Raw genomic sequence first — 26,150 nt, 5'->3', positions numbered from 1 at the left:
CAGTGATGTCACCTTTAATTTTAATCAGTTAGTTAAATGGTCCAGTAGGCTTCCATCTACCTTTCTGAGTTTGCTAGTACTGTAGCTCTGAAGAGTATGGAATTATCAAACTTACTCTAGGGGAAGGGCCCGGTAGATGAATCTAATTCATAGAAGTGCCCAAGTCTTCCTGAGCTAAACAAGACAACTGTATAAATCCATGTATGAGATGATTTAAAGGGAGAAAATCTAAGTTAATAGTCTGGGAAAGTACTAGTTATGTGAGCGTTTGTCAAAATGAGGTTTAGATCATTGGCATCTTTAATTGTCTGAGTATTTCATTGATGGGCCTACTGGACCTTGTTACTTAATCCTGTTTTATTGTTCACTGCATGTTCTTGTTCCATAGTAAAGGAGACCAGTTGTGCAGGTGTTCTGTGTCTGAACTCATTGGATGGCCTCTGGGAAGGATCTGCCATAGACTAGACCTCCATACCATGGCTGGATACTTTACGATGAGCAGGGTGCAATTTTGAGCAAGCTGTTGGCTATTAAGGAAAAATCACTGTTCTTCTGCACACTGTGGTACCCCATAGATTACTTTTTGCAGAAGCTATGTTTTAAGGAAAACCTCACAAGGTGCAACTAACCTGTTTCATAAAGACTTTCCCCATTCAGGAGAAGTCTCTTTAAATATAAATTAGTCTTTGACAGCCTCAGCCTAGCAAGGAGCTGGTGACGTTTGCTATGGGGAGACTCCCTTCCTCTTTCAGCCCTCCTCCCTCCTTTCCTTCCCTTTCTCCCTTTCTTCCCCACCTTCTTTTCTAGTAGAAAACCTTATAAAGCAGTAACGTGAACACTTACACATTTTCTTTGATTATAAATCCCTAGGTGTACTAATCATATTTCAGTAACCACTGCTATATGCTATCATAATTTACTCAAAGATATAAGATTCGAATCTTTGTCATTTGTTGAAATTGAATTTGGTTTAATGTGAATGCCTAATGCTACTTTCATTTGGAAATTGCCTGTGTTGTGTGTGTATGGTTTCTGGAGGAAGGAAGAATTTCCTTGGGGGCAGTGCTTTATTGCTTTCACATTCCTGCCTGCTCTGTTGAGTCTAATGAGGTTTATCTGTCCTTTAGGTGACCTACAAACAAGATCTGTATGCAGCTGAATCAATGATTAAGGGTATGTGCGACCTTGTGACTGTCAGCGCCTGTGCTTTAGGAAATGTGAGCCAGCTGAGGGTTTTGCAGGACAGTTAAATCTCAGCCCTTTTAGGAGGGCAGATGCCTGGAGGCCGCTGAGGTCTCTGATTCGTATTTTGAAAATAATTGCATTTTATTTTGTTTCCTGCTTGTGAAATACCACTTATTATGCTACATTGATTTTAATTTTTATAAAAGACTTCAGTTTATTAAGTGTGGGGCATCAATACTATCGGAAGGACAACAGTAGAAACTGATATTTCAATAAAAGTTTGTGAAGGTCCCTCTGTTTACAGCTTAGAAAACTGTCCCTGACCCTCAGCACTATCCTGTCAGAGGGAAATTGGCATGATAATTGGTAAAACAAAACAGAAAAGGAAACTTATTTTTCCTAACAATGACTCCAGTGTTTTTTTCAGCTTTAGTGATCATGTATGTGGCAGCGCCTGCTTCATCACTAGACCCTTTAAGATCCCATGTAGCATATTTAATAACCATAAACTGTCTCTTCCTGTGCTGGGAATGTAACTAGCACACAGAAAGACCATTAACTCTGCGTTCCGCAGGCTCTGTGTTCTAAGTCGGAGTTCTCAAGCTCAGCACCACACTGGCAGAACGGGTCAGCTGATGCTTGCGTTTCAGCCTTTTAGACTTTGTTTAGTAGGACCCAAGCTACACCACAGAGATGCCAGCAACACTGTCCCCTCTCCTTTACCTCTTGAGTGTGACCATGAAAAGTATCTCCTGAAGTTGTCAAATATGACAGGGGATAAAGTTGCCCCTGCCTGAGAACCCCCACGTTAAATAGCCACTCTGAACCCACAGTCTTAAACACCAGCAATGCTCCCCCTGACTCCGAGGCCACAGGAAGCTGACGACTATATCCATCAAAATTAAAATGATATGCTCCAGTTTTGGCTGAGAAGTAAACTTGCTTGGTGGGGAAGAGCAGTAGACCCAGATGCATAGTTTTGGTTTAGAGTTTCAGGAGAACAGTTGGCCATCAGTGGCCCCCCATGTGGAAACCTGAGCTTGCTCTCCTCTAATTGTGAGGCTGTTTGAAGTTACCCTCGGATTTGTTTCTCTTCAAGAGTATTTTGTTTCAAACCATTAATGTTATATAATTTGTTTCTGTGTTTGTAAACAGTTAATCTATAACCATAAATCAAAAAGCTGGCATATATTTACATTATCAGCCAGGCAATGTGTAAATATTTCTTTGTGAATTGCTGGCTAAGCCATACTGTGGCTGTTTATGTCTTTAACACAAAGAAATAGAAAACTTAAATTTGATTTTATTTACAAGTAAGTTCTGCATTGCTTACGTAGAGCGGTGGTGTGATATGAGCAGTAAGTAGTTTAGTGTCTCAACTGCCAATTCTCCGTGTTGTAATACTTTCTCCACAGCTTATAGCCAGCACATGGCCAAAAACAAGCAGTTTAAGCTGATTGTTTTCTTATTCAGGTAATAGTTTCTACCATTGTATTTTCAAAGTGTTTTATTTTATTCTGAGAGAGTGATCTGCTCTGACTAGGTGTAAGCAGTTGATTTAGTTGGAAACTTTAGAGTTTCCATATTCCTTAAGGCTTGTATTTCTACGAACTCAATGGAGATTCTGATGTTTTGGGCCTACATAGGTCTACAGCTCTGGGGCCTTCATACTCTGTGTATATCCAGGCCAGCAGTCACATAGTTTCCTCAAACGCTGTTTTAGTCTTCAGTACCACCCTCTGAATCAGAGTCTGTTTTCATAAGAGTCCCAGTTACTTGTGTTGTGAATTAAATTCAAGAGGCATTCTTCTAGGCTGTCCCTTATAATCTCCTGTGGGTCATATCTCTATTGAAGCTATTTTTACTGCAGTACATGTTTGGAATCTTGCTATATATAGTATTCCAACTCCACATGTATGTTTCTTCACCCAGGATTCCTGCCTTCTCCGTGACTTGTACTAAATGCCAACACTCATAATTGAAGTACCTTTAGGAGCAGGAGAAAGAAGACTTTCAGAGTTTTACTTCTGGGTTTTTGAAGTTGTGAGATGTAGCAGTGTATGACAGTGTTCTCCTCTAAGCCCAGTGCTGGCAGGGTAGACAGGAGTGTCCTCTGCACTCACTGCCAAGTCAGCCTGGGTGAGCTCACGGTTAGTGAGAGATCTTGCCTGGAAAGTCAGGTGGAAAGTAACTGATCATGACACCCAGGATCCGGCCCATACACACGCACACATTCACATGTATTCTAGCCACTCACACACATGTAAATCATTACATATACTGTGGTTAGCAGAAGTCTTACCTTTTCCAAGTATATCAAGTAAGGTTACCTGTTAATTCAGACGTTCTAGCTTAAGACCACTACCAAGCTTTAATTAAATACTGGCCAGGATGATGAACTCTGCCCAGGTCCATTCTGGGGTTCCCAGAAAATGGTGATAAGTCCCATTTTGCAGAGGTTTATAAAAGAGGACCAATAAAGTTAAGTATTTCCCTCCAGGTCCAATCAGGGGAAAACATTTATCCTGATGTATTTCCTGCTTGCCATTTCCATCCAATCAGGGGAAAGCTGATGTCCTGGTGTACTTTATTCCTGTCCCCAGTCAGGAAAAGCATCTATCTGCCTGTGTCTCTCCCGTGTGAGCAAGCACAACCTGTGCAGTTGGGTCAAACGAAGTTGTTTAGGAGAGAGAAGACACGTGGCTTGCTTACATAAGCAATAGTCTCCAGCATTTCGGAAACACTCTGTTCTTTAGCAAGGGGCTTACAGGTTAGAGGCATTTTTGTTTTATCAGCTTCTTAGGTGCAGTATTTGAAACTTACGATTTTAGCCCTCACATTTGCTTAAAGCAATATAGTACATACAGGTATAAACTGCAGGAAGAACTTCAGCTCACGAGTGGTAGGAAGACAGGCCAGAGACATAGATCCATGGAACTGCCTGCTACCACCCTTTCAGAAGTCTCCTCTAGGTCACTTTGCTGCCAAAAGAAGTTTAGAGCAAGTCAGTATTACACAGAATTGGAGTTTATAAGAGGTATTTGGGTCTTGGGTTAGTAGCAAAGGACTCAGGGAAAGGGTGTGGGCTTCTCATGTATTTGAGGGTTTTGAAGTTTCATCTTCCCAAAGTTGCTAAGGACCTTAAATGAGATCACTGGGTGGTTCCTGAGATATGGGGACAAAAGATAAAGGATGAATTGCATTTGCTATGGTAAAACCAAAGATCACAAGAATTTCATGGGAAGCTAGTTAAGATGTTTCCACTGTCAACAGCAGTTAATAGTCCTCCTTGTGAGACTCCCAGATAATATCTGGGAAAGGAATAAGGAAATATTTTGAGGCATATGTATGCCTGAAGCATGTTTCATAGCTATTTTACTATTCTTAAGTATCTGTATATAAATGAATATTATCTCCTCATTAACAAACTTCAGAGCATATGTCATTAGCTGTGCTAAAATTATTGATTCCCAACTGCTTTGAGTCTTCATCCAGACCCATAAATGAGACACTCCTCTCATTTTCCCTGTCCCTTAGTCTTCCCTGCCTTTCTAAGCTGTCCATCCATGACCTGCTATCTGCTAGCGAGGGGCAAGTAAGTCTGTGATATTGTTTCCATCAAAACCCAAAGTTCAGAGAGCCAGGATAGTTTGCACTGAAACTGAGACCAAATGAAGACAATGGGTGTTCCATCTTCAAAGAAGGAAAATTGTGTCTTTCTGTTCTCATGAGACCTTGGGTGGACTGCATGTTACTGTCTCCATGTTGATGAGGCCAAGTCTTTGTTTAGTCTGACCACTTTTGCTCACCCCTTCCAGAAACTCTAGCTCCCACACAGATACAATCAGAGCTTAACAGCTGTTTGAGCAGCCTTTTCTCAGTCAAATTGTTGAATGAAATTAACAATCACATTTAATAAATGGTCAAAGTTGTTTTGTAGTTTATATATTTTAGTTTATTTGTGCTCGGGATTGCATCCAAGAAATGATGGCCTTGAACATACTGGATAAGTGGCTTTGTGTTCCCTGTCCTCTTTTTACTTTTTTTTTTTATGACTTTGGGTCTCTCTAAGTTTCCAAGGCTGTCTCTTAGCTTGCAGCCCTCCTGTGTTAGCTTCTTAAGTGTGTGGGGTCACAGGTTCTTTGTCACAGGCTTATGTGCACCAATTCCTAGCCTGTTGGGCTCTGGCCTTGTGTTGAGCATTGTTGGAGCATTTTGTCTGTAGCTCTTTATCAAAGACTTAGGAAGTTTTATGACTTCTATATTATAATATATCCAAGTGTCCTAGGTAGCACCTTACTTGAGAATGATGGAAAATGAATTCTTGAACACTAGACTCTGCATCAGGCACCTTGTTTCTTCTGCCTTAAGTACGAGCTCAGATTTTTCTATGTATGGGACCCACAGACTACCTGTAGTTTTATATGTTCAGAAGCTAATACTCATCGCTTTTCTATGGTAGTTTTTATTTATTCTTTGATACTTCCTACATGTATGAAATGAGTCTTGGTCATACCCACTCCAAACTCTCCACTCCACTCCCCTAGATACCTTCCTAACACATCCCTTTATTCACGTTCATGTTTCTTTCTCCCTCTTAACTCTGTGTGCAGTTAATGTTGCCTGTTGGAATGGTGACTGATAATCTTTTTTGTTTGTTTATCCAAGACAAGGTTTCTCTGTGTAGCTCTGGCTGTCCTGGAACTCGCTCTGTAGACCAAGATGGCTTTGAACTCACAGAGATCCACTTACCTCTGCCTCTCTGAGTGCTGGGATTAAAACCATGTGTCACAACTGCCCGGCGACTGATATCCTTTATTTGGCTTTGTGCAGGGCTTATGCCGGTGATTATAGCTACAATGAGCTCTTGAGTGCATTGTCCATCTTATGTCTAGTGATAGCTTTTTACCTTTTGGCTCTCATATTCTTCTCTTCATTGTCCAAGATATTCCCTGAGCCTTGAGGTAGAGGAATTGATATGGATATTCTATGTAGGGTGTGCACTAATTTGACACTGGATATTAGGTCTTCTGCAAGTAATGATTCTCTATATTGCATTCTGTCCATTTTGGAAAGGACTTCTCTGACCAAGATTGAGAGCTGAACTAAGATATGGCAATTCTAGAAGATAGCTTGACAACTTGTCTATTTGACTAAATTATACTAGTAGATTTTCTGTTAGGGCCTATGACTTCCCAAGCAATGAACTTTTAAAAAAATAATTTGTTTTATTTAACAATCTAAGAAGTTTGCAACCATCAACAGTCCCAATGCAATTTCTGGTGCAATATGGAATTCAAGAATCTCTTGATGTAGCAGACCATGTAGGTAAAATACATACATACTTTCAATAACAGGTGCGAGGGGATCTCTCTAAATTCAATCTCTCTAGCTTTCATGCCTTTGGATTAGGACTGTGCCTTTAGCTGACCTTCTGGAGAATAAAGGTCTTGCCTCCTAGAGTTTTTCTAGAAAGTACCTGGTGCTACTTGTTTCAAAGATGTTCAACAAAGTAGATGCCAACTAAAAGTTAACTTTCTAGACATGCCCACTGAAAGAATAGAAATAAAAATTACATGGCAGAATAGTCGTTTAAAAATTATTAGTTGTGTTATGTTTAGATGTTTTTAATCTTTATTTGTATAGATCTTGTCTGTGTAGACAACACCTTCCAAATATAGGTTAGAACTTGTAACTTTTTCCATGATATAATATGCTTGCTGAATATTCTGTATTTTGAAATGTTTTAGCTATTTCCTTCTTGAATACTAAGGATTGATGGGCAGCAAGTACTTTGATGTAACTGCTTTCTTGTTTACTTAGTTTTTTCACACTATAAAACTTTGCTATGATAAATAAAAAAAGCTTATGTCAGATGCAAGAGCATATTCTACTAGCAAATTTACTACTTACTGGACTAATGGGTATTTGGTCCATCATAATTTACAATCAAGTCAACATCTTTGGTTTAGTATGGAAATTTCATTGGCAGGAAAAATATCATTTCACTAATATTTGACTTAGGTCTTTAATTTCAGGCAAGCATATGACTCATATCTTCAAACAGGAGTAAAGTTCCCAACCTGATTTTAATTTTCTGCTAATTTTTAACTTGATTTAACTTAGAGTCATTGCCTACATGGTGTTCTACTTATGGTGTGCCATGGTTAGTAGGAGAGATGTATGGTGGTATTCTCATGGCTGTCTTAGCGTCTGTGCTAAACTGCAGTTCATTACAAATTACTGTTACACTTTTATAAAACAATGCAACCACAGCATTTCCTTTTCCTAAGGTAGCGTGTTGAGTTTGGCCCATGTTATTTAGTGTTTAACTCTTTCCAGCTTTTATTCTGAGTGAAAATGAAAACAATCTTTTCAGAGCTGTGTGATTAATTACTACAACAGAACCCTGGGCTGACTGATACATTTGTAAATATCCACTGAACAAAGAAGCGTAGTGTATTTCCCACCCCCTCCCCAAACTGGTTGAGCCCACCCAAGCCTGCTCTGCATGTCCAGACAAACCCCAATGATGCTAAAGTGGTACCAGACGCCAGGGCTAACATACTTTATCTAGACATACACACGTCGTTCAAACAATCTCAAGCCACACTTGCCTTACTATGCTGACTGCATCTTGGCAAAAGGGTCAATATTCTAAAGTTTTTCTAAGAAAAGGATCCCTATGGAATTTCTTCATTAAAAAAGCATATTTATTTTTCCATATTGCCCTTCAGCAAATCTAGTAATTCAGTTTTGTGACTAAAGGGTGTTATAAAAAGTCATTTTATTCTTTCCTGGTTATAATTGTACAAACTTGAGTAAACTTATGCTATAAAAATGGCTCATGGTGTCTCTTTTCATATGAAAATACAAAAAGAGAAGTTAAAATTGAAATTCATTATTAGCTGCTTTTAGTTAGAATTGATTAATATTCATTTATGTAAAAATCTGTGTCTTTTTCCTGGTTATCTTTTATTGTTTTTCCTTTGTTTTATTTCTAAGAAAAATTGGTTTGTCTGAAATGTAACTTCTTTTACTGGCTAATCATTTTACATTTTGTTTGGAAAATCCAGTCTCCCCCTCCCGTTTTTGAACATTAATGTTCAGGTGAAGTCCTTTCACAATGTTATGGAAACTAAATCTATATTCTCACTCTTATTTCTCCCTCACATTGTTTAAAACTCTGCTGATAGAAAAGCATATGTGCTCACACATGAAAGGAGGTGGTGATTCTTGTAAATAGGCTTTGACTGGAAGAGCAAGATAAATTACATATGAACGAATTTGGATCAGCACTATGGAAACTTAGGACTTATTGTGTTGGCTTTGGTGTCTTACGCACATGGAAAATGGATGGTTTAATTTTCTAAGGGTCCTTTAACTTTTACTTAGTATTGTGATTTTAAGTACAAAACTCTTTTGAAACTTTTGAGCGAAGTTGAAAAGATGAGCAAGGGACAGGTTTCCACCGGCTACAGCTGGACCTCTGTCCATCTGTGGTATGTCCTGTCAGGGTTCTCTTGTTAAAGTCTCAGTGAGGGCACCGTTCCTATTAACCATGTTTCTTTGGACAATGCAAAGTGACAGCTAAGATTTACTCAGAAACCTTGCTTTTTGATGTTTCTGGCTTTTGACTGATACTTAATTTTCCACATTTCCCCCATTAATACCAAGTCTTCTTTGTACATAATAGGTTTTGTTCTTTAGTGTCTTGAAAGCAGTGCTGCGATGGTATCTTGTATGAATATGTGAGAACATTTGCGTCAAGAACTTTTGCGTCAAGCTTTCATTAATAAGAATAGGAAGGCGGTAACGTAATTTAGAAGGAACTTGGTTTCTTCAGCACTTTATTGTTAAGAAAGATGTAAATTAGAAAGCTAAATATTTGGGTCAAGATTAGAGAAAATGGAGTTTTCTTGTATGTTTAGTATTATAATTTTCTTAGTTCATCATCAGTGAAGTGTCAGCTCGAGGACAGGCAAGGAAATCTGTCATTTTCAAAAATGTCAAAGGGCACAGTGAGCTACTAAGTATCGAGTAAGATGGTAACAGATGGAAGCAAGCCACCTCTGCCTCACTCTGGGGTAGGTATTACAAAAAGCCTCAAATCCAGATATGGCGTGTGGGTCATAGTAGTGACACGTCTTTAAAGCGCATGGACCTTAGAGGATAATATCTCTTTCAAAGCTGCTTTCCTGAATTGGGAATGAATATATGCTTAAGAGGGAAGATAACATGCTACCAGAGAACAGTAAAATACGTGTGCGTCTTCCACGTAAGTATGTGCAAAGACAAGATGCCACATGCCCACTGCTTGCACTCAGGTAGAGAATTTCATTCTGGCACCCTGTGACTCCTTTTCAAATGTGGCTGAGACCTGATGTATTCAACGTCTTTTAGAAAGTCTGGCTCAATTCGACTGGGCTTCAGTTTCAGTGTGCACAGAGCAGGGTAGCTCTCTCTACAGATGGCTATGCCTTATAATCTCCTCGTGTGTGTATGTAATGTTCTCTTACCCCTGCATTCACTGGTTTCTTGTGGTGATGGCTCATTGATTATCTTGCTTTTGTTGGCTTCCCGCCTTCCCCTCCGTCATCCTGGTGAGGAGAAACCTAGAGATGTAACTGAGGTGCTGTGTCGAGGCTCAGTCGCAGTGCCTCTTTTTCTTTTCTTCGTTTCTTTTGGTACAGGGTCTCCACATGGAGCCCAGGTTGACTTCGACCTCATGGCGCTGCTGCTGTAGCCCCTCGAGCGCTGAACCACAGGCATGTGCCACTCACTGTCCCTCACTTGTGAGTCTGTGCAATGTCACTGTTGATCGTGGAGGGGTAGGAAGTGGAACTTGAAACTGGGCTCTGATTCCCAGACCGCATTAAGAGATGGAGATGCTATGCTACTTTGATGGATTAGAGCTTCTGATGCCAAACATCTTTCAGAAATAACTATCTGTTGACTAAATACAATTCTTTTTTACCTGTGCACTCCAAAGCTTTGATATGCCAGGCCAATCCAGTAGAAAAGGAACCCTTGCCTACCCCCTTCACGCTATCTACTTATGTGTGATGGTCTCATTTTGTAACCTTGAGCTTGTAATCCTTCTGTCCCAGACTCCCAAGTGCTGAGAAGACAGCAGGTGCCACTGCGCCTGCCTGGTTTTTTTTTTTTTATCACAGTTTTTGTTTGAGATGGTTTCCTGCCAGGTAGCCCTGGCTGATCTGATACTGAACTATGTATGTAGCCTAGGCATCCTTGACTTCATGGCACTCTTCCTCAGCTTTCCAAGAATTGCGATTGTAATTATGTCTGCCATGCCCAATTTTCTTACCATATTTTGTGCATTGTTTTTAAAAGACATTTTAAGTGTATTTAATGTATCTTTATACACTTTTTAAAAATGTTTTATCTTTTGTTTTGGCCTGCAGGTGATCTTCATATTGCTGCCTGTCTAGTCATGTGTGGTTCAGTGCTGTGTGTTTCTTTGTTTTCGATAACATAACAACTAGATCCTAGAGCTTGATCAGATCTGGAGTTATGTTTTCCCTAAGACAAGAGAAGGCAAAAGTAGTTAGAGCGTCTCCCTAACCACAACCTCTGACACTGACATGCACCTGTTCTGGATAGGGTGTGAATCATAGCACTTTATTGTACTAATTCGTTTTCATTCGTTAGATACTTTCATACGGAATTTTAAAACGTGTATGTGTGTATGTGTGTGCCCGTGCCCATGCATGCACACAGGCCAGAAATTGGAGACTTTCATACAGATAAAAAGGCTAAAATATGTGTGTGTGTACATGTATGTGTGTATGGTTACATGTGTGTGTTGTATATACATGTATGTATGTATACATGTGTGTGTGGTGTATGTGTACATATTTGTGTGCAATGTGTATGTGTGTGTTGTGTGTATGTGTACATCTGTGTGTTTGTGTGTATGGTCTATATGTATGTATATGTGTGTGTGGTGTGTATGTGTGTGTATGGTGTGTATGGTGTGTATGGTTACGTGTGTGTTGTGTATACATCTGTGTATGTGTGGTGTGTGTATATATATGTGTGTGTGTGGTATATGTGTACATATTTGTGTGTAATGTCTATGGGTAAGTGTGTGTGTTGTGTGCATGTGCACATATGTGTGTTTATGTATGTGGTGTATACATGTATGTGTGTATTTTGTATGTATATGTGTGGTGTGTATGATTACATGTCTGTTGTGTATACATGTGTGTATGTGTGGTGTGTACTTATACATGTATGTATATATGTACATATTATTGTGTAATGTGTATTTATATGAGTGTGTGTGTGTTGTGTGTACATCTGTGTGTTTATGTGTGTGGTGTATATGTGTATGTGTTTCTGTATGTGTGTATTTGTATGTATATGTGTGTGTGCCTCTGTGTGTACCTGTGCCCATGCATGCATAGAGGCCAGGGAAGGTTCTACAGTGTCCTGCTTTATCATGCTTTGCTTTATTCCTTTGGCACCGGGTCTCACTAAAACTGGAGTGATTGGCCTGTTTCTGCCATTCCATTTCTGGTTTTAATGTGAGTGTTGGGATTTCACCGTCAGGCCCTCATGCTTCCACAGTGTGTGGTCTTACTGACTGAGCAATCTCCCTATTTCACTCTAACTCTTATTCTGAGATAAAGGGGAAATAGATCTCGAATGGCCCATAGTTATTCACTCATTTTACTTAATGATAGATACTTTGTCATCTTGGGAGGTAAATGCTAATAATGTCAACATTTCAATAATAGATGAAGTTTTATGTATACTCTCATTTATTGTCATAATTTTTACTTTAGACTGTTTTTATGCAGACACTGTATGGTGGGTTTGATGTTGTAGTTCAATGGAACATTGGTTTGACTTTTTTTAAAAGTTGTCTTTTCTCAGTTCATACTTGAATACAGTACCGGGATATGACCTAATGGCTTCCAGAAGCATCTCGATGTTGAATTGAACTTTCATAAAACCTTATTGTTAAATGCTTGTCCAGTTCCTGAAGTCTGTAATTGTTAAAAATGTTGTTTATTATCATGTGTCATCTTTAGAGTATTGGGAGAAACTGCTGTTGATGAGACTTGCAGATGAAAGTACTGGTTGCTTGGGGTTAGTTTTCTTTCATAGTTTTCCATCAGAAGTGGAAAGCCTCAGTGCATGGGTGGCTCACCATGCCTTTCTAAACTCACCATTCTCCAATTGCCACACATGGCAGGAAGATTAAAGAAAGCTGAAATATTACCTCAGAAGATCACACTGCTTGAGGGTGATAATCAGCAGTGATAGGCAATTTGCATATTTTTAAAGAGGAGAAGCTTTTATCCCAAGTTAGTGTCAGCTAAGCAGAGATTCCAGTCTGTCTGTATGTTGGGTTACTTGGGAACTTTACAAAATTCAGGCTAGAAACTCTTGAGTAGCTACCAAATCTGTGCCTTTGGAGAGTATAGGGTAGAAAAGAGCACTACTAGTGACTTCTAATAGTCAACCACACAGAAGCATTGAGTTAGAAGAGACAACTGGAGACGTTTAATAGTCTGATCTCGGAGTAGGAACAGAATGCGACATTGCCATTTTTTTTAAATTTTATTTTCCAGTTTAAATTTAGATAAGAAACAAGGTTGCTTCACAAGTCAGTTCCAGGTCCCTCTCCCATTCCCTCCCTTCCTCCCGTGCCCTCCCCCCCGTTATCCCCTCATTTCTCCAGGGAGGGTGAGGCCCTCCATGGGGGTGTGCATAGTGTGTCATTTCATATAGGGCAGGGCCTAGACCCTTCCCCAAGAGTTCAGGGCATTTTTAATAGAGGATATATACGTATGATCCATAGAAAGTATAGGAAGACAGCTGGTGTATCTCAGACATTGTGTGATGTACACATGGTGGAAACTTTATTATACGAGCTCACCACACAGAAGCATTACCTTATATGTATGATCCATAGAAAGTATAATAAGACAGCTGGTGTATCTCAGACATTGTGTGATATACACATGGTGGAAACTTTATTAAACGAGCTCACCACACAGAAGCATTACCTTTCGTCATTGTCCCTTGATCTCAAGTCTAGATCATCCTCCTTTAGGTTTTGTTCTCATGACCTTTAATGGGTAATGATGGGAATTTTAATTTCTTCTGCTATTAATATATTTTAATGTATTTTTTGTTTTGTAAAGTGAGGGCACTTTTATTTTAAAATATTTTCAATCTTAAGGGGGGCTAGAGCCTCACATATAACTCCCACGCATCTTTTACCTGGTTTCACAGATCCCTGACAAGATAACTTTTCACTTCATTTACTTTCTTATTTCCATAGGAGCCATTCATTCCCCATCCACCTAACTGTGTGCTAAGCGGGTGATGGATTACGCATATGCATTTATATTGCTACATAGCACTGGAATGCCAAATGCTTTTCTAGGAAAATGCTAATACAATGGTTAGTACTTTGGCAAGGCAAGTGTAATCATGACAAATGCTAAAGGCTTAAGTAATTATCACCAAATGAAAAAGAACAGTAAATTACTGTGAACACTGAAGCCATTATGAACACTTTGCTAACAGTCATAAGAATTTAGATACACAGTTTTAGACAAATATAACATATTAAACTAATACAAAATAGAGCGTACGAACACTCATAATTTAGAACAGCAACTGTACTCATGAACTCTAAAAGTTACAGAAATGATGTCATTCGTAAACAGTTTTCTATAGAGTAGACAAAAACACTCTCACCTCTAAATAATTTAGCTCTTTATTATAAATACAACAGGACTTAGTGAGGATATAAAATTCTATTTAAAATTATCAGGCAATTATGATTTGGCAAGGAGAAAAGACTTTAACCATCATATATATTTGTGTTTGTGTGTGTGTGTTTATGAAAGCTTATAAACAAATCTAACAAAACTACTTTAAGATCATAAAAAAATAATTTTTCAGTGAAATAGAAAATAAAATTAGAATGTCAATTGGCAGTATTGCCAATGAACAATTTAAAACAACTTATACTGGTAGGTAGGAATAATTAAGGGAGATACCAATAAATTGGGGACTGAATCATGATCATGGAAAGATTTGGTATTTTATGGAAACTGACTGGAAAATTTACGTGGCAATGAAAGATTCCTTAGTAAAAGTTCTACATTTAGAATAGCTGAAATACAGTCTAAGATAAATGACCAATGTAGTTAAATTCATATTTAGCCTACTTATGTTTTAAAGTGATAGAAGACTTCTGGGTAGTAAGTTTCCAGTTTGGGGACTAGTAATTTACCTTGAGCAGAGGGGGTATACTTGCATAGGAATATATAATAAAAGAAGGAATAATGTTACTTTTTTACTTGAAACAATTCTTAATTATCTGTAATTTATCAATTTGTCAAACATGATTGTGGTGCTGACACATTGATTTTGGCAGGTTACTTTGTAGTCATACATTCAACTTTTTGTGCATTAGAAACATTTAGAAATATTTCTAAGCAATTGGAAGGATGCTGCAGAGGCATATTTCCTTGTAAATATTTAAGTTTATGTGTATCAATTGTGTTGACTTCATTTCAAAAGACTCTGGTTGGAGGATGGTTACCTTGTCATCAGACTCTTTTGGGAGGGAATCTCATGACTTGGCCTTGCTGTATGTGTATCCTGCCGTAGCCTTTCCTGTCTAACACTTTCTATTATCTCTGCTGTCTATTGGTCACACTTTTTTTATTTAAAAATTATTTTTCATTTTAATTCCAACCCCGGTTTCCATCCCCTCCCCTTTTTCCACCCTTGCCTTCCTCCTTCCCACCCCTGTCCACTCCTCAAGGGGATAAGGCCTATCTTGGGGAGTCAACAAAATCTGGCAAACCACACTAAGGCAGGAATAAGCCCTTTCCCCTTGCATCAAGGCTGAGCAAGGTATCCCATCATAGGGAATGAGCTCCCAAAAGCCAATTCATGTACCAGGATAGGTCCCGGTGCCACTGTCAGGGGTCCCCACAACACTGAGTGGGGAGAGGGGGCAAGAAATGGATCCTTTTCTTACCTCAACCTATTTTTAATCTTATTTCCATTTTTATCACTGTGGATTCCTTCAAATTCCTTGCTTCCACTCCTAAGCAAAACCTACTCACGTTTCCAGGGTGAGTTCTACAGAATCATCTATTTTCTTAGCCGTCTGTGTTTCATAACTTGGTCATGTCCCACACCACGTACAGGCTGTCCCCTTTGTCTCCATTCTGCATCACACTGGATTTTATTAGGGTTGTGTATCTACAGACTTTGGGGAATTACAGACCCTCAGCAAGTAAGCCAACAGATTCCTGAGAGATGAGGTGATGCAAAGGTAGGATAGCTTAGTGTGACCGACCCATATTCAGAAGAGGGATTCTGTCAATCCCAGTCTTTGGAATTACTTTGTTTACATATGGTTAGTTTTCTCCACTGAAGGATCTGAGCAAAGAGTGTGTGAACAGCTTTTTCCAGCATCTAATACAAGGGTGGTATTACTCTAGGAAGGTGCGATCTTTATGAAGACCTTTATTTAAATATCCTGAAATGAAAACATGAATTATAACACTTAGATAGCAATATATACCTTACATTGAGGCATTAAATACAATAGTGACATTGAGAGAACATGGAAATGTTTGAAGGTTCACTAAGTGTTCCGTGTTCTTCCCCCTGTCCCCACTTTGGTCCTCTAAGGTACCTATAGGTCTGTAAATATAGCATATTTGGATTTGTGTCCATTTTCTACTGGAACCCTGGATTTCATAAGAACCCTGGGATCTTATGAATGTCAGTCCCCTTCTCTGACTTCACTGTACATACGGATAATAATTCTTTCCTCTAAGGCCACCATGTTCTCTACATTACTGTAGCTTTGTGAACAACAGGGTTCTTGGTAAACTTGGACTTAGTAACAGAAGTATTATTAACAGATGATATTATTTTAATTGTCCTTTCTAGCTTTGCTTGAAAAGATTAATAATTGATTAATTCTTGTAGAAAACATATTACCCAAGCCACTGATGTGTGATGCAGCAAGATCAAATGTTGACCAATTCACTTTTGATTGGGAAATACTATTTTGAATTAGATTTTTTTTTGTCCTAGTTTAAGACTTGGTACTTGGCAGCTGTGGTGATGTTTCTTTTAGCACCTCAGATGACTTATAAAGGACTTCATATCTTCTGGGAGAATGCACAGAATGTTCAAAGGTGAATGCCACCATGTCACACGGTTGACATTTTAACTTTTAAGCTATCTTGAAATAAGCTAACAAGTTTGAGGAAAGTTCACCCATTTCGTTTGCTGTGTTAAGAATCCAAACAGGAACTGAGCTGTGTTGAATTGATAATCTAAATGCACACCAAGGAAAATCTGGGTATGACTTAGGAAGTATCTGCCTGTAAGTGAGAGTATCTGAGAATCAGGGAGATTCCTCATGAACAAGGAAGGACAGCAGTGGTTATGTAAACATCTGTCACTTCTGGTTTCTCCCTGTAAAATGTAAACCAAGATTTCTCACTTCTCATGTATGTGCTTGATGGTTGTTTACTACGTAGTGTTTAGTGTATGGATGCAAGGGCCTGTCTGGCATACAGAACCAAGCGTGTCTCAGAGTGTAACTCAGGCTCTTCTTCCTAGCCTGGAGCTAGACTGTCCCTAGTCTTACCCAAGGGTGATGAGAATCAAGCAAGAACTAGCTTTTGGATAATAAGGCTTTGTTCTATGTTTTCTTTGAATGATAAAGTTTCAAAAGTTTTTCTATTTTTAATTTCAGAGAAAATTTCACAAGAGATTTGTGTGGTTGTGAACACAAAAGATGAAGAATCTGTGGGGTATCTCCTCAAGGAAGCTCTAAGAAATGAATTGAATGTAAGTACTCAGAGACTGAGTAGGATTAGCTGTCACAGATTTTTGTGGTATAAAAGTGTCTTCCTTGACAACGCCCAGAAACCATTCGAACCTAATGTTGCTGTTTCCTCTTCCCCAAAGTCCTTCATTCTCTCAACACTGTGTTTGGTGTATGCTCCTTCCCATCCCTTCCTCTTGGGCAATGGTTCTCAACCTTCCTAATGCTGTCACCCTTTAATACAGTCCCTCATAACCATACAATTATTTTCCTACCATAAAATTATCTCCTTGCTAATTCATAACTGTAATTTTGCTACTGTTAAGAATTATAATGTGAATATCTGACATGTAGGATATCTGAAACATGATTCTTATGAAAAGGTCATTGGACCCCCAGCGGGGTGGTGGCCCACAGTTTGAGAACCATGGGCCCAACTGTTTTTTTTTTTTTTGTAAGATTAGTTCATAGTAGCTACTTCTGGTAAGTATTCTGACGTATATAAAGTGCTTTTGTATTTTGTGATTTTGACTCTTTTATTTAATCTTGTATTATCCATACTAGTATTTTCTAGTATTCATTTTTCTCTTCAGATGGATGTACATGTTTGATTATTACTTTTACTTTGTTTTGATTTGTTTAGAACTTCTTACTTTCTGCTTTGTATTTCTTTTCAAGCATAAGAAGATCTGTTAAATTTCTACTTTCCTTTTTAATTCTGCAATGAGTGGGTTTTTTTCCCCCTGTTGTTTCTAAGTATTCCAAGGCTGATTGCTTACAGTTTTGTTTAGCGAATTAAACACTAAGTTAATTTGATCTTTTGTGGATAGGTCTTCCCAGTGTATATCATTACTTATTGGAACATCACTTTGCTTTTTAGTCCTTCATTTCTTGTATTACTTTGATGTCCTACTGGAATTCTTTTTTTAAGACAGGTAATTTTGTCTACTTTTAAGCGGAAGTTCAGGCTTATCAAATGGTTTTCAGCTTAATGGCAAACGTTCCTCCTAGAGTTGTTTTCATGAGAGACACTGAAGCCATGTTCTCTGGAACCTCCATCCTTGCTGTCCTTTTATTTATTCATGGTCTAACTCTTTTTATTAGTCTAGACCTCTGTGCTGAAAGTGCTCCACTAGGGTGTTTTAGCCTACAGTGTTGAGTGTTCTGTGCACAGAGAGCTACAGTGAGCCTAGCAAGTGAGACCTTTCATGTCTCCTCATGTTGTCAACCTAGTTTTTCTGCAACTGGCATTTGGATATCTTAAGGAATCTTGGTAAATGTTGGAAGGAGCTATCATTCTTGCTGAGCTTTCTGGCTTCTAGCTTTGCTAGTTATTAAACTATGGATACTCACCAGGGTGTTTTCTTCTTTAAAAGTTGGAGCTTAACAACTCCGTGTAGTTCTCTGTACATCAGAACAGCACTATATATGCTTTTCTTCAAAATGACCCAGTGATTTCCTCCTTTATTGTACAATTAAAGACCTTTTCTGGCTTTTCATTTGTGCAATGCCATGTGATTAGCTCATGAATGTAGGTGTTAGTTGATGTTAATTGCTTTCTGTTAATTAATATTTCTCAAGCAGAAATGAAAGATAAAATCAGTATGACATTTTAAAGTTTGACTGGATTATAGTTATGTCTGAAAGAAGCCACTGCAAAGGGATTTATCTGGTTTTATGTATCCTTCTCTTGCATTATGAAAGCTGATTTATCTTGTGGCATTGTATTTTTCAGTCCATAATTTATAGAAAAGCACAAAATGGTGAATATTGTGACTTTTTACCCCATGTTGCTTTTGTCTCTCTTTGAAAAGAGCATATAAAATGATGAAGTCACACACTGATCTGCAGGGCACATCGCTGTGGGTGTGGAGCTATTCCTCACACAATGGGGCGATTGTTTCAGTGATGTCAATAGGAAAAATGTTTCCCATTGAAACTGAAGAGATTGGGTATGCTTATGCTAATTGCCTGGGAAGAATTTTGCAACATACATTTGGGATGACCCAAATGTCTAACTGTAACATAATGGAAAACCCCCAAATTCATGCACGAGGTGACTGTAAGTTAAATGGAGAAGCCAGTTGTTGAGAGACACTTTTCCTACCCCACACTCATGTGAATGCACATGTCATCGATGCTAAAATTGTAGGACTTCAGTATCAGTCTCACTGTCATCATTTGATTTACTTTTTTCTGGGCCTTGAATTTCAGAGAAAGAGCTTTCGAGAGAAGCATTAGGGAGGTAGATATTGATACGTGGGGCCTGTGTGTTTGTCTGAATGTGAAAGGCCCCCACTCGGTTGATATATTTGAAACTTGGTAGCCTGCTGGTGGTTGTTTTAAAAGTCTGTGGAACATGTAAGAGGTGAGGTCTGGTAGCAAGTAGGTTACCCATCACAGGGTTGAGAGTCATAGTCTGACTGCACTTTGGTCTATGCTCTGTTTTTTGATTGATAGAGATGAAGCAAGCAGCATGGAGTTTCTGCTACTGCAAATAGGAGCTGTCCTACACTCGGCTGTGCCCTCAGCTGGGGTAGACTCTAACTCTCAGACAGGGGACGAAACCAACCCCTCCCTTCTAAGGTTGCTTATGTCCGCTATTCTGTTCTAATACAAGAAAGTAGCACTGCGTTGTGGGTTTGCTGCTGTGTTGATAGCTACACAGGAGGAACCTGTAGGCTTTTGCCACTGGACTTCAGGAAGGATCTGAAAGCATGTGGATCTGTGGCCTAGTGAAGCCTAGAATTCTGTAAGCAGCTTAAGATGTCCCCCCCCCCCGGAAGTGAAAGAAAATGAAGGGAAAAGTGTGGACAGTCCTTAATCTCCAAAGAGACTTTGGACTTTCGAAACTGTTGAGGAATTTGAAGTTGTACTTAATGCATTTGTTAATAATGACTTGGCCATGAATGTATTGGGGGCAAAGAGGGAATATTATGGTTTGAATGACGTGGTCTCTACATTCTCATATCTTTGAATACTTGCTTCCTAGGTTGTATCATTGTTTTGAGAATCTAGGGGGAGTAGGTGGCTCAGAGAGTTTTTAGTTAGTACTACTTATGGCTTCCTGACTGCTGAGACTGTTTAGCCAGCCGGACCTGTTTTGCCATCATGTTTCCCCCATTGCCATTCCCAGTGTACCTTGACATATGAGCCAAAATAAATCCTGCACCCTTAAGGTTTTTCTCAGGTATCGTCTCCCAGTCAGAAGGAAATTCGCTAATACCAGTCCTCAGTCATTTATTTCTAGCTCTCAGAAAATGTTGAAAATATGTATACTGTTCTAAAACTAGTGAGGGATGTGTGAGTAAGAGATATGATTAGTCTTTCATTAATTACTTAATTGATTGAATTACAAGATAGTCAATGCCCATTCCAATTCAACCATTGGCCAAGCAGGTATGACTCTTAATGAGCTTGCTGTCAAATTGGATAATAATAACAGTACTTAATGGTAAATACAAACCTGAAAGGATGCAGCCATGTCCTGAATGGGTTGGTTCTGGAAATCAATATAGGGTGATAAAGCAGATAAAGGTACAGGAAGTCTTGGATCGGGTGGGCTGTGCTCTCTCTGATGGATCAGTACAAACTATGCACAACAGCTTGGAACCTCAGCATGTTTATTGTGTTCAACACCCAAAGGAGGAGTTAGGGAGTATCCGTAAGGAAGCAGTCTCAAGTTGTAGCCACCCAAGAGAAGGAAGCTACAGTTGCTAGTTTTTGTATACTCCTGCCAATCTTTTGTAAATTGTCATGCTTGGACCAGAGGAAGGTTTTACCACTCCCTGAGCCTTCCTTGGAGGAAGACTTTGTTAGTTCCCATGGATCTGAACCATCAGGGTCCTTTATGTGAGAACAAAAATAATCTCTGCTTAGTTAAGAGAATCATGGAAGACATTTTTAGGAGTGAAAGTCACTAAGTGCACTCTCTCATCAGATAAGCAATTTACTTAAACCTAACAGGGAATCAGGAGTTATTGGTGAAAGGTCAAACCTACAGGATCCGTGTTGTGAACGTGAAGAGTCTCATGCAAGGAGAATGAAACAGGGTCAAATGGCCCCAATGGAGATGGAGCAGAGGGAGATGAGGGCAGAGGTAGGGACAGAGCCAGAGACAGCAGTGTAGGCTGTGCTCACTTTCCTGCTCTCCCTGCCAGCCTTGCAGGCTGTGATCTGTTTACTTCCCCTGCTGCCTTGACTGTATTTCCCTTCACAGAAAAATAATGTGAGCAGGAACTGAGCTGGAGAAGTCTGTCCAGTCGTCTTCACAGAATGTCCATGCTGGATGCTTCTCACTTGCTTCACACAGGAAAATCTGTGGGGTTTAGATTCTTTTTTTTTTTTTATTTCACATTGTCCCTGAAACACATAAGTACATTCAGTTCAATTTGCATTCCTGTAACAAAAGAGATGACTGTCATAAGGAATGCTGACCTACACCCTAAACGATCAGGCACTGTTCAAGCTTTTATGTCTTTGGCTCATTCACCATTTCCTGTTTCTCAGAGCACAGAATTTAATTATTGTTTTCTATAACCACAAATGACAAGCTATGTTTAACTGAAAATCATTTGTTTTCTGGGTATAATGCAGGGCCTGGTTTTGTTGGAGTATTTCTCTAATGCCTGATTTATTTTTCCTGATGGCCTGAAGGTTGTGCAGATCTGTACCTTCTGTTACAGCGTGCAGAGCTTTGCATTTTGTTAGTGTGTAGAACTGCACCCTCTGTCACAATGTGTAGATCTGCATCTTTTGTTACAGTCCTTACAAAACTCAGTGTGTGGCACTAAGCAAATAAAGCATCAAGATTAGCACAAGGAGCAAGAAGAAAAGCAGGAATGAAGTAGAGCAATTTCAGATCCATTTATCAAAGATAAAGTTATTTTATGGTTATTTTGATACTCACAGAAACATTTTTATCTGCCGATAATAGACATTTGTTTTTGGATGCTATCTTACTTACGGTTTCTATTGCTGTGAGGAGACACCATGACCATGGCAACTCTAATAAAGGAAAACATTTAATTGGGGCTGGCTTACAGTTTCAGAGGTTTAGTCCATTATTACAACAAAGGGAAGCATGGCAGCATGCAGGCAGACACGGTGCTGGAGAGGGATCTTAGAGTTCATATCTGATCAACAGGCAACAGGAAGTAAATTGTGTGTCACACTGTGTGTTGCTTGAGCATAGGAAACCTCAGAGCTCACCCAATAATGATACAGGTCCTCTAACATAGGACATGGGGGCCATTTTTTGTTTTCAAGTAACTACAGATGCTGAACACAGTTCATAGTGAAAGACTCTCTAAAGTTAGTTGTTCTTCTGGGTCCACTTTGAACAGGTGCAGGGACTCATTCAGGACATGGAGTATATGTATGCAAGTGTGTGTATGTGTGTGTGCATGTTTGTATAGTGTGCTAGACAAGAAACTACCTGCAGACCATTCTGCTAAATACATTAGGCTTACTTGGACATTAGCCAGATTTTCAAATAAGTACTACAGGGTAAAAGAAAGTCCTAATGTAGTGGGATATAGGTATGTAATGTTACTATCAATTGCATTCATACTATATTTAATGAAACTTGTTTATTGTTATTATTGGTTGTCATGGTGTTAGAACATTATTAATGAGAGAGTTAGGGTAATCCCTTAACATCACTTACTATGTTTTTCTGTTTTAAAAACATCTTTGTTTTTTCCAGATTATACATACACACACACATACATACATACATACATACATACATACATGCATACATGTATACATACATATATTGGTTGCTTTGAGACAGGGTTTCTCTGTGGCTTTGGAGGCTGTCCTGGAACTCGCTCTTGTAGAACAGGCTGGTCTTGAACTCACAGAGATACGCCTGCCTCCCAGTTGCTGGCAATTTTATTATTTTATGTGATAAATTTATATTCTTTTTGAATAACTTTTTGGGATTATAATATAGTTGCAAATTACTCCCTCCCCTTTCCTCCCTGGAAGCCTGCTCACATACTACCCTTGCTCTTTTAGGAAGATCATTTATAAAAATGTTCTCTCTGTCTTTGTACAGGATTGATGTCAATGCTCATAAGTGCTGACAATGTAACACTGGGTATTCAGAACAATAGAGCAGCACAGTAGCCAGAGTTACCACTCAGTGCTGTTATTATTTTCATGAAATCAGGTCTTCTAATTCAGTAAATTGATTTTACACATACAGGAAGTAGTCCTTGTAGAAAATTCCATATTGGACATTATAAAAATTGTTCTCTTAGATTCATGTCATAACACAGTGCTCTATTGCTAGCTTAGCTTGCAAAAGTATGGAATTCGGTACCCTACACTGCAGAAACAAAACAACCCTCTTACTTGTAAAACCAGCTCTTTGCTTTATTTAATTGTTAACTTTTAAACTTACCTATTTATAATTTATGTATTCCTCCATCATACTTTACATCCTGCTGGCAGTTTCTCTACCCTCCTCTCTCTGCAATCCTTCCTCTCTCAATTTCTTCTCCCTTGGATCCACTACTCTTCTGTTTCCTTCAGAAAACCAAGGGCCTCCCAAGGATAGCTACCGAACATGACATAGCAAGTTACAATAAGCTAAGCACGTACCCTCTTATCAAGGCTGCACAAGGCAACCTGGCCAGAGGAAAAGGTCCCAAGAGCAGGCAGAAGAGCCAGAGAAAGCCCCCTGCTGCTCTCACTGTTTTTTGTCACACGTCACACAACCGTAACTTATATGCAGAGGACCTGGCTCAGAAGTTTCGCAGTTCATGTTCCATATGCCCCATTACCAGGGTCCTTGTAGATTCCAAGGAGTTTCCGTTACATTAGGTTTCTATCTTGTCCCTGAAATGCACCCCCATTTCAATCATCTTTCCTGGTGCTTTCTCCCTCTGTCCCTCACCCCCACCTAATCCCTCCTGTTCCCATTCCCACCAGTCCCCAGTCTACTTTTGATTTCCCCCTCCCTCCTCTAACCTTCCTTCTTTTATATATATTGTCCTCTGTGTGTGCGGATATTCATGCAGTCTCATGTGTGCGAAGGCCGGAAATTGATTCTGGGAATCTTCCTCAATGTCTCACCCTAATTCTGGAGGTAGTGTCCTTCACGGAACCTGGAGCTCACTGAATGAACTAGACCGGCAAGCCAGCAAGCGCCAAGGACTCCTCTCTTCCTGCTCCCCTGGTGATGGGATTACATGTAGTCTAGCTGTCTCTGTGTGTGTGCTGCGGATCTGCACTGAGGCTCTTTCTCATGCTTGTGTGGCAAGCACATTACCCACAGAACCCTCTCACCCAACCCCTTCCTTTCACTTTCTTGACCTACAGCTTGACTTGTATCTCAGTAGAACTCTTTACATAGCACATACTTTCCTCAGACTTGCAAGCCTACTTCTTAGCCTTTGACTTGCAGGATTACCCCCTGTATAACCCTGCCTGGTTTTAGTTCATTTTAGTGCCTGGGCATGTACTGAGAAGTTGTGCTCTTTAAATCAAGATGCAGTTTTAGTGCTTACTGTAACTTTACTATCTCAACTGATTGTTGTGATCCAGTTAGAGGCACATGACTTAAAAATTATCGTTTGTATTGATTGTTGCTTCATCTAACGCTTGAGTTAGGAAATGTATTTCAACTGTTTGGCTGTGGTATAGTTCTACTTTTTTAAAGTGCAAAATGTAGGTTTTTCTGTCATCCTGGTGGCTCTAGTTTAATTATGATTCCAGGTATGATGGTTCTACAATAAGTAAAACAAAATACCACTTTGAACCTATGAATAAATTGTCCGTGGCACTTTGTTACCTGAAAATTGCCCGTGTGCTTTTTCTTTGGTCCACTGACACTCTGCCCCCATAGTGACTTGTAAGTCACAGTCCCCAGGCTATGGCTGGACTCTTAAGCGCCACCCCCACCAAATTATAGTGAGCATCTCAGAGACATATTGGTCTCATGTTCCAGCGTGTTGTCTTACTTGTGCCTGCAAGTCATGCGGTTTTCACTTTTCCTCTGTGCCAGCATGCTGATTTTATGCTTTAGAGCTTTGTATCTTCTTGCTGTCCCCATGGAATTGGCTTTAGTTTTCTAGTCCTGAAACGTCTGCACAGACTCACTAACTGTGGTGTCATTCTGTATTTCCTGCCTGTATTTATACCCAGTGCCTTTGCCACCTCTTCTCACGGGTCCCTTACCCAGTTCTGTGTATATGGTGGGAGTCACATAAATTATTGTGGTTAATGATAATAGAACTATGTTGAAGCAAACTTCTCGAATATCTCTTTGCCTGGACATCAGCCAGACAGATATATTTCTGTAGATAAGCAGGTCGCCGCTGGGCATCCGTCAAACACGTGAAGAGCTGGGAAGACTTTAAAACACTGAAGACACTTAAGTTCTAACTGATTTCATAACCAGAGAAGGGACTGTGGTCACAAGGAGAGGATGGAGGGTAAGACGGCACTGCAGGAGATTAGCTGAAGTGAGTTAGTAATAGTGACATAATTGGTGGCAGTCTGCTTTCTGTAAGAACCAGAGAAGCTGTGATGGAGGAATGAGCTCAGGAAAACGAACCAGCAGTCAGGGGAAGAAACGGATTCATATGCAGCATGTGAGGCCTTCAAATTATACATTCATATTTTCTATTGAGTCTACCATTCTTCACTGTTAAAAAAATTCCTGCATTAAAAATACCCTGAGGGCTGGGGAGATAAATCAGTCAGTAAAAAGGGCTTGCTTTGCAGGCACTAAGGTTTCCCAGAAGCCATGTAAATCAAGTTGGGGATGGGGATATGTGCTTGCAGGCTCAGTGTTGGAGAGGTAGAGACAGGACCATCCCTGGGCCTTGCTGACCATCAGTGTAGACTGCTTAGACTTTGCCTTTTAGAAAGAGGATAGTACCCAGGAAATCATTCCTGAGATTATCCTCTGGACCTCACATCTATGCACATACATATGCATGCACACGTGAGCACACACTTACCTGTGCATAATACATATAGTATTCTGAGATATTCATACTTAAGTGTGTGTGTCATAGGATTCTGCTTTTATATTTTTTGCAAATAGAATCTGTCTTTAATGTTTGCAAATAGTTTGGGCCTATACATTAAATAA

General features: G+C 39.5%; 1 protein-coding gene across 6 annotated transcripts in view; it reads left to right on the top strand.

Annotated features, from left to right (window-relative positions):
• Crppa (CDP-L-ribitol pyrophosphorylase A) overlaps nt 1-26,150 on the top strand; it is a 267,060-nt gene that overhangs the window by 109,141 nt on the left and 131,769 nt on the right. For all 6 annotated transcript variants that reach the window (XM_021230698.2, XM_040743231.1, XM_005076215.4 and 3 more), the window contains exons 5-6: nt 1,128-1,173; nt 16,967-17,061. In XM_021230698.2, the coding sequence (XP_021086357.1) occupies nt 1,128-1,173; nt 16,967-17,061 (141 nt within the window). The remainder of the gene's footprint in view (nt 1-1,127; nt 1,174-16,966; nt 17,062-26,150) is intronic.

The sequence above is a fragment of the Mesocricetus auratus genome, unplaced genomic scaffold (genome assembly GCF_017639785.1).
Source record: "Mesocricetus auratus isolate SY011 unplaced genomic scaffold, BCM_Maur_2.0 Super-Scaffold_15014, whole genome shotgun sequence".
In the NCBI taxonomy this organism is placed as follows: Eukaryota; Metazoa; Chordata; class Mammalia; order Rodentia; family Cricetidae; genus Mesocricetus; species Mesocricetus auratus.
Note: the sequence above shows the minus strand (reverse complement) of the source record. Positions and strands in the feature narration are given on the sequence as shown.